We start from the raw sequence: 8,311 nt of genomic DNA, 5'->3' as shown, positions 1-8,311 counted from the left end.
TGTGAACTTCAAAACAGGCTTGCCGATGAATATGATTTCTTCTATTGTAGTCATTTGAGGAGAAGGCAAGACTGTCATCAAAAATGACCATGGAGTTCTGACTAATGTGACCAAAAAAATTGTATAGATGAAAATCATCGGTGCATTTCAGTGAATAATTTGCAAGATGTGCCAATGCATGACCACCACGCTGTGCCTCTACCTCGCTAGTTAGTAGAATAGCGTGAAGGTCTTCTTCTACACACTTGTAATCGTCTCGGTCTTATTTACTCTATTCTAGCCACTTCAGTGATACAAGAAAATTCAAAATCATGAACACCAGAGGAGGGGATTTCAGTGGTAGTGATGTCTTTTTTTTCTGGAATATGCACGAGCGTGCATATCATCTAGTAAAGAAGGGAATGGGTTAAATAAACCCTCCGCGAGTAGTGTTACATGTGATTACAAGCAAGCACTACTCTACCCGGCCACGACCGGTTCTACAAGCCCTATCCTACTCTCATGTTAATCCACCTATCTAGCTCCACTAAGAGATGGTCAAGTTCGTCCTTGATGAGTCCCGCACGCTTCCAGTTTGTGCATTCAAGGTGTACTGTCTCGGTGACCCGGCATAGGGAGGGTGTTGCACCGTCGAATACAATGGCGTTTCCGTGTTTTCATAGGGTCCATAATCCTAGCAGTCAAGTGACATGTTACCCATCTGCCTTGAAGGATCGGTTACATATAGATCTGAAATGGCACATATGGCAATCTTCATGCTTACACACGGATATTTTCCTCGAGGTAATTTACTGTGGAACTTACAATTCTAAGAAGTTTGACTATGGTTATGATCTAATTCCAATCTTATACTACATGATTGACGTTACCTCGATGTTACCAACTCCAATGAATGTTGCTACAATTAAGACATTAAAAAATAATTATGATTTTCAACGGGTATCACACAAATTATTTTTAATTCTCTGTTTTCGATGGAGGCTAACATACAAATTCAAAATAGCACACGTAACAATTATGAATGGATATAATTTTTCCAATGGTGTTCCAGCAAGTAGGGATGGCAGTTTTGCCCATGGGTATGGGTACCCGTGGGTACCCTATCCGAAAACAACGGGTATGGGCAAGACTTGAAGAGATTTTGTACCCATGGGTAATGGGTATCCATACCCGCAAAATAGGATATGGGTATGATATTGCACCCATGGATAACCCAATGAATACCCAGAAACAATTAATAAATAAAAATAAGTCTTATGACATGCGGGGTCATCATCCAACTCCTATGGCCCACCCTAAGTCTCGATTTCTTAAATTGGCCATAGCTCATAGGCCCTTAGTCACCGGCTCGCCACTCCTCATGCATCCTATGTGACTCGTTGAATAGATGAAATCTTGATTCTTCGCTACCAGACTCCTATCCAACGCTCGATCCAGCTATTCCCCATTCCCAGCATGACCTCCCACTGTACCGGCTTTCTATTAACCGTCACTCATACTCCCTTGATGCCTTCAAGAGGCCACCCACCATAGTAGTCTGTGTTAGTGATATACTACTCGTCCATGATCACTTGAAGTTTAAACCCATTTCTCTGTATTTTAAAATTTTAAATGCTATATATTATATCCACTAGATACCCGATGGGTATGGGCTTGGGTGCCAATTTATGCCCATAAATATTGAAATGGCTGGGTACAGAAATTTTTCGTGGGTATGGATTTTGGTAGAAGGCGGTTGTACCCGCCCATACCCTACCTATTGCCATCCCTACCAGCAAGTTTAACTTATACTTTTAAAAACGTCTGGCCGGAGAAAAGGTTTGACCGAACAGCATGTTTTACCCCATTTCCCATTTCTTAAGCTATAAGGTACGTAGGCTGTTTTCATTTCCCTTTTTTTCTACGATCAACTGTTTTTCCTCTCCTGTCAGACAGAGAGAACACACGTGGACGGGGCTCGCTCCCATTCTTGAATCCCCTTACGTCGATGGGTCATTTCTGAAATTTTGATGCATATCCATTCGCATTCCACCATCGACGCTGCCAACTCTGATTTTCAAATATTAAAACGGAAACCGCCGCGCGGAGACCAGTGCTGGAACTCGCGAACAAAAGGCAGTAGGGACAAAACAGCACAGCACAGCGCTGCCCCACCGCCCATCCTCCCCTTCCATTCCAACTCCAATTCCGTAGTCCCCACCGCACTTTGGTTGAAGAAGAAGAAGACCAGACGAGAGGAGAAGTGCGCGACCGTCTCGCCCGTCATTATCACCCGCCTCCCCTATAAATACGACGGAGCCTCCCGTCTCCTCCTTTCCTCCGCCCCCGCTTCCGTGTCCCTGGCCAGCGCCGCCCTCTTTCCCGGCCCCCTTTTGCTCCCCCTCACGTCAAACCCCATTCAAAGCCCTAGGACCCAGGTTGTGTTGTGTGTGTGTGATCGGTGGGTGATGATGTCGCCGCCGACGAACGGCTCCGCCTCGCTTCCCGTGACGGACCTGTCCGACGCGGTACTCTTCCCCTTCGACGGCTTCTCCGCCGACGACTTCTTCGCCACCGCCCCGCCTCCGCTTCCTCCTCCTCTCGGCGCCGACCCGGGGCGCCTCCTCCTCGCGTCCTCCCGCAACGACGTCCACGCCTCCACGGACCTGGCCGTCGCGGCGCCCGTGGAGACCACCGGGAGCTCCTCCGCGCTGGCCGCGGCGCTGCCACTGACGCCGAGCTCCGGCCAAAGGACGTCGTGCTACCGCGGGGTGACCAGGTATGCTTAGCGAGTGATAACTGATAAGTGTGGTTAAGGAGTGTGATTAATTAGCACTCCCTCCCCAAAGTAGTAGTCATACTAGTATTAACTAACACGTGCGATGCGAGCGCAGGCACCGGTGGACCAAACGGTACGAGGCGCACCTGTGGGACAACACGTGCCGCCGCGAGGGCCAGAAACGCAAGGGACGCCAAGGTGACCATCTCATGATCCCCGGCTTAAACCAGCACATAATCTCGCCGCTAATCTGAACATCGACGGTGGCGATTATTTATATCTTGGTTTGCTTGCGGCTTCGGATCTTTCGCGTACGTACGGGGGGTAAAAGGAGGACCCGATGGGATGTCGTGCCGCCGTTTCGGGAGTGAAGAGAGGTAGAGAGAGACGTCGCGTGCTGCGTGCGTGAGGTGACAGCCATCTCCGTGTATGATGATGGCGAGGTAGACTACTCGCTCGCCCGGATTCGCTGCGGACCCACCACCACCACCTCTTTGACCGCCTTCTTTCTCTCTCCTTCTTCCTCTCGTATTTCTCGGGGCAATACCAATGTCTAGTAGTAGTAGTAGTACGATTTCGATTGTCTTTGGGAGAGAGAGAGAGAGAGCGCGCTAGCTGAAACAATTAACCGGGGTAAAGATTTGTTTCCCTGGACAACAATACGATTAATCTTGGCGTGGGCAGGCGGCAGTTTATGCCAGCTTGCAAGTTGCAAGTACAGTGAGCACGCAGCCTTTTGCCTTTTTCCGGGTCTTCTGTTTCCAGCGAGTTCATTCATGCGTGCGTGGGGTGGGTCAGCTTCTTTCTTCTTCCGCTGCAAGTCTTTCTTCTTTTCTGTTTGCGTTCATCTGCCAGCAATCTGTTTTTTGTTTTCATCTGCCAGCCTCTTGAGGTCGAGGGGTTTTCGAATTTTGAAATGGGCATGCATGGCATGCACGTCTGACCACTTTTGCGACGCCAGCAAGCAAGCAAGGGCACAGCTAAGCTAGCAGGCAGCAACGACCCAAAGTTTTGTCCCGCTCCTTGTTGATGATCAGCACAGTTTTGTTGTATATACGTGTGTGGCCCTACACTCGGTTGTACAAGTAGATATATACGCGAGGCTTGTTTGTACTCACATTTGCACTAGAGATAAATTTTGATGTACTCCAGTCCAAGCAAAACATGTTTGGCGCATGGCCGTGCATTTCCCATATTTGGCCTTCTGCATCATGCACGCAGCCTGCAAACTGCCCAGGCCACTTATGTTCGATCACTACATTTTTGGTAGGAAAGCTAATCAAACATTAGTGCCTGGGGTCTGCTTACCGTTTGGTATATGCTCCTTTCTGCCAGTAATTTGCTATAACAAGTAGTAGTTCTAATAGGTTGCCTGCTATATAGGTCCAATGAACGAGTTCTAGTAGTTTCAGTTTATGTGCTCACTAGTATTTAGTTCAAACTTGAACTAATTACAGATGCCTAATTAGAGAATCAGACCAAATGTAATGAATCTGTTACTCCTGAAATCTTTAGTTTCAAACCAGGGTGGTACTCTTACTAAATGTACATTTTGGGATAATGATCTTCAGACTCGTTTTTTTGTTAGTATGTTTCTTCGGCTTGCAATCATTTAATTTAAAATGTATAAATATTGTGCAGGCGCACATGGTCAGGAAATATTGCCAGTCAAAGTGAACATATTTCATGGTTTTAAATGTTACTAATTATGATTTTTTATTTCATTCTAGTGTTTTCGAAAGAATTTGGCAGATTGCTAAACTTAACTCCCCCCTCTTTTCATTATTGTTATTGTGGATACTTCAATACGTTGAGCAACCTTCTTTTATGTTGCATACTCGCTGTCAAAATCCTCTTATCCGCCACCCGTAAATGTTCTGCTTACTTCATTCTATGTACAGATCATCTCTTGGTCTTGCCACTTCTGTGTGTGCATGGTGCATGACTCATGTTCTTGTCTACCAGACCAGGAACCCATGCATGCAGTTCAAGTAGGAGCACTATGTTGCATTTAGGAAATTATGTTTGGAAATTAATATTCTCTGAGTTGAAATGTGCACATTGCATCCTATGTTGTCTAGAGGAGCCACTACTCTAGATCACTGTTCAAGATATCTTCCGATATGCCGATAAATCGGCCGATTTATCGCTTACCGCTGTCAGACCGATAAGATAAATCGGCCGATAAATCTGCCAATATGGGGATAAATCGGCCGATATGCCGATAAACTGGCCGATTTACCCCTTATCATGGGTCGACCGATAAGTTCCCGATAAGCGATATCCCCAACATTGAGTTTTGTAAGGTAGCATAGCTTGGATACTACTACTATAAGCATAAATTCAGAAGAGTATTTTTTTCTCTGTTTCAATTTAGCTTAGATTGCATGTCAATGTTGTTAACGAGCATCTACGTAATACAGGAACATGCTGTCTATTTGTAAGTAACCAACTTCAGGTCACAATGGGTACTTGATTTTAATTAATGGTGTCTTGACGTGTCCATGGTAGGCAACACAATCATAACTAAGTGAATATTTTGCTCAGTTAGGCGCGGATTAAGCGCGGTGCATCTATTTTCTTTATAAGAATCACATGATAGTTATGCATGTTTTCTCTATGCATTTATTTGTTTTTTCTCTTCTCTTATCACTTCGAACTAACTTGGCTTGTATTGTCTACCATTTTTATGCTTGCTAATCTGGCGACTATGCGGGGACTATTATTCAGTTTACTTGGGTATGAACAGTTACCTCCTACCTTTTATATTAGTGTGTCCTGTCTTTTAAGCATCACATCTGGTAGAAACTTAAAAGCAATGTTTGGTACTATGCAGGTGGCTATGAAAAAGAAGATAGGGCTGCTAGGGCATATGATCTTGCTGCTCTGAAATACTGGGGTGTCAATGCTACTACTAATTTCCCTGTAAGTGTCATCCTTCCCTCCTTCTCTAATAGGTATTGATGTATGTGTTTCTTCTATCCTTGCTTTGAATACTTCCATGTTATCCTATCACCTCTCTGAACTCATGTCATGGTAAAGATGGAAGACATAAATTCAAAGTCTTTTGTGCCGTTGACGACTTGCATATTTTTTCTTAGATGCACCTCATATTGCTAAGTTTATTTGTGCAATATATTGTATTTACATTCCATTGTCAACAATTGGAATTATGTGTCAGTTTTATTCCTTTTTTTTTGCGGGGAGTGTCAGTTTTATTCTGTTGTGCTAAATGGTTCCTTTTCCTTAAAAATAATAATTATGCTGGTTCTGAACTCAGCAATTTTTGCTTAACTAACATTGAGTTTCTTCGCTTTACAGAAAGAAAACTACATCAGAGAGCTTGAGGAGATGCAAAACATGAGCAGGCACGAGCTTGTAGCTTCACTGAGGAGGTTGGTGTTTATAACTTCTCACATTCATGTCAGGCATCATGTTTTGTGCTTACAACTGTCTGCTTGGTGATCCTAAAAAGAAAACTGTCTGGTGTAAATCTGCAGGAAGAGCAGTGGCTTCTCTAGGGGTGCATCGGTGTACAGAGGTGTCACAAGGTAATTTTCAACTATAGGAATCCATCAGTTTGATCAATATGTTGCGCGTCAGTTAAAATCTGCTCGACCTAGTCCCTGATAGTGATATGCTTTGTCAGGCACCACCAACATGGACGCTGGCAGGCAAGAATTGGCCGTGTTGCAGGCAACAAGGACTTGTACCTGGGAACTTTCGGTAAGCGCCTCTAGTTGACTAACTGTGATATCTCTCTTCATTCCAAAGAGATCTCGAGGGAATGTAGCCTTGCATGTACTACAATGTAGTGCAGACTGGGCATTGCTTATACATGGGGTCTATGGTCCTATTAACCGCTGGGAGACGGTAGCACGGACTATCTTCAGCCGATTTGGATGGCGACTTAATAATAGGCTAGGTGTCTAGGCATCGTGGTCTATTCTTGATTGCCGGATGTGGAGCGTTTTCGCCGAGTGTGGCACGTTACAGACTTATTTATATTTTTCTATTTGCTCGGACTATGAGCAGCATTGGAACTTAAGACCTTCTTGTGCTTCTTAATAATATGGCCGTATGCATCTATCGGTGCTGAGGCCGGAGGTTTTCCTCCTTTTCAAAAAAAAAAAATGGTCCTATTAACCAGTTTTCATGAACAGAGAGTAAGAGACCGTTGTGTCTCTCATGCTAAGACATGAACTTTAGATCTAATACTACCGTTAGCATTGATATGAGTTCCTTTAAATTGCTAAAAAAAATGTTCACCGTCAACAGTTCGTTGCAGTTATACAGATAGCTCTGAATGTCATTATGGTGTTGCATCATGCAAGCTCTTCTGCTCTGTTCTTCTGTGATGCATACCATACTGTAATGATTGATTGGCTCAGCTCATTTGGAACTAAACCAAATTGCTCTTTTCAGCAACCGAAGAAGAAGCGGCGGAGGCGTACGACATCGCAGCGCTGAAGTTCAGGGGCGACAATGCCGTCACCAACTTCGAGCCCAGCCGGTACAACCTGGAGGCGATCGCCTGCAGCGACCTTCCGGTCAACGGGAGGCGGATGAGCAGCCACAAGCCAACAGCGGCAGCAGCACCAGAAGCGCAAGGCGAGATTACCTTCGTGTCCTCGGCTCCTCCGATTCCCCAGCAGTCGTGCAGTGACGTGCAAGTGCCACCTTACGTCCTCCACGGCCTTCTGCAGCTCCAGGCCTCTGAGCCCCTGCATGCTCTGCCGCTTTCGAGCTACAGCTTTGGGGAGCCCAGCTTCTACTGGCCCTTCGGCGACGTGGAGCAGAAGGTGCAGCTTGACAGCAAGGTGGAAGTGGCTGGTGGCATCCTTCAGCTGGCCAACTCGGCTGTGTAGTCTCTGGGCTCTCAAAGGGCCTGTGCTTTTGGAGATGCGAGCAAGTGCAGCGATGTTTTGGCTGGGTAGCTGGGACGGAGGTGATATTTTGCCGTTGCTGGTTTGGAACTCACCACCTGAACATACTCTAGGGTATAGTTGCTGGTGCCGCTTGGTTCCAGCTGTCCTCTTCTATGTGTCAAGGTTATTAAGACAGTTAGCGAACTTGAGTAGATGCTGCTCCTGGCAAGTGATAGCGGTAGCAGGGCGAAAGAAGCTCCAAGGACGGTAGCAGCGGTATGTGGGCTGCTGTTCCTTGAAGAGGTTTATGGCGCACCTCAGAATGACATGCTAAGTTATCTAGTTTTAGTCGATGGCTTCTTTTGAACAAGGAGTGGACAAGTGGTACATGTTGGCAGATGTTATGTATGTGGGTGTGTCTAGAGCACATCCTCTAGTTATTACACATCTAAGTGAGTGAATCAAGTATAAAGAGAAAAAGAAAAGAAAAGAAAAATATCCATACGAATCTTGACGTAAAATCAATGACATAGGTCTTAAATGTGCAATACTTATGACACATCTAGATATGCTTTAGCAAAACTGTATGTTGTTTACCTTCTGTTCCCTTCACAGTATTCCGTCATTCTTCTTACCAAAAGGAGGATCACCTCTATTTTAAACGAGTAGTCTGAAGGTATGAATA

General features: G+C 45.3%; 1 protein-coding gene across 1 annotated transcript; it reads left to right on the top strand.

The window, feature by feature from the left end:
- The first annotated feature begins 2,239 nt into the window (after positions 1-2,239).
- LOC125553898 (AP2-like ethylene-responsive transcription factor AIL7) lies at positions 2,240-7,979 on the top strand. The gene is made up of 8 exons (XM_048717548.1): positions 2,240-2,758; positions 2,874-2,956; positions 5,489-5,497; positions 5,595-5,683; positions 6,080-6,153; positions 6,259-6,309; positions 6,408-6,484; positions 7,184-7,979. Exons 1-8 carry the CDS (start codon positions 2,448-2,450, stop codon positions 7,624-7,626), a joined length of 1,137 nt encoding a protein of 378 aa, XP_048573505.1. The 5' UTR covers positions 2,240-2,447; the 3' UTR covers positions 7,627-7,979.
- The last annotated feature ends 332 nt before the right edge of the window (positions 7,980-8,311 follow it).

This window comes from Triticum urartu, chromosome 4, assembly GCF_003073215.2.
Source record: "Triticum urartu cultivar G1812 chromosome 4, Tu2.1, whole genome shotgun sequence".
NCBI lineage: Eukaryota > Viridiplantae > Streptophyta > Magnoliopsida > Poales > Poaceae > Triticum > Triticum urartu.
Note: the sequence above shows the minus strand (reverse complement) of the source record. Positions and strands in the feature narration are given on the sequence as shown.

Coding starts and splice junctions, on each gene's coding strand:
- LOC125553898 (XM_048717548.1), top strand. CDS start 2,448: ATGATGTCGCCGCCGACGAACGGCTCCGCCTCGCTTCCCGTGACGGAC. Junction 5,684..6,079: donor ATGCTACTACTAATTTCCCT/GTAAGTGTCATC, acceptor TTCGCTTTACAG/AAAGAAAACTACATCAGAGA. Junction 6,310..6,407: donor GTGTACAGAGGTGTCACAAG/GTAATTTTCAAC, acceptor ATGCTTTGTCAG/GCACCACCAACATGGACGCT.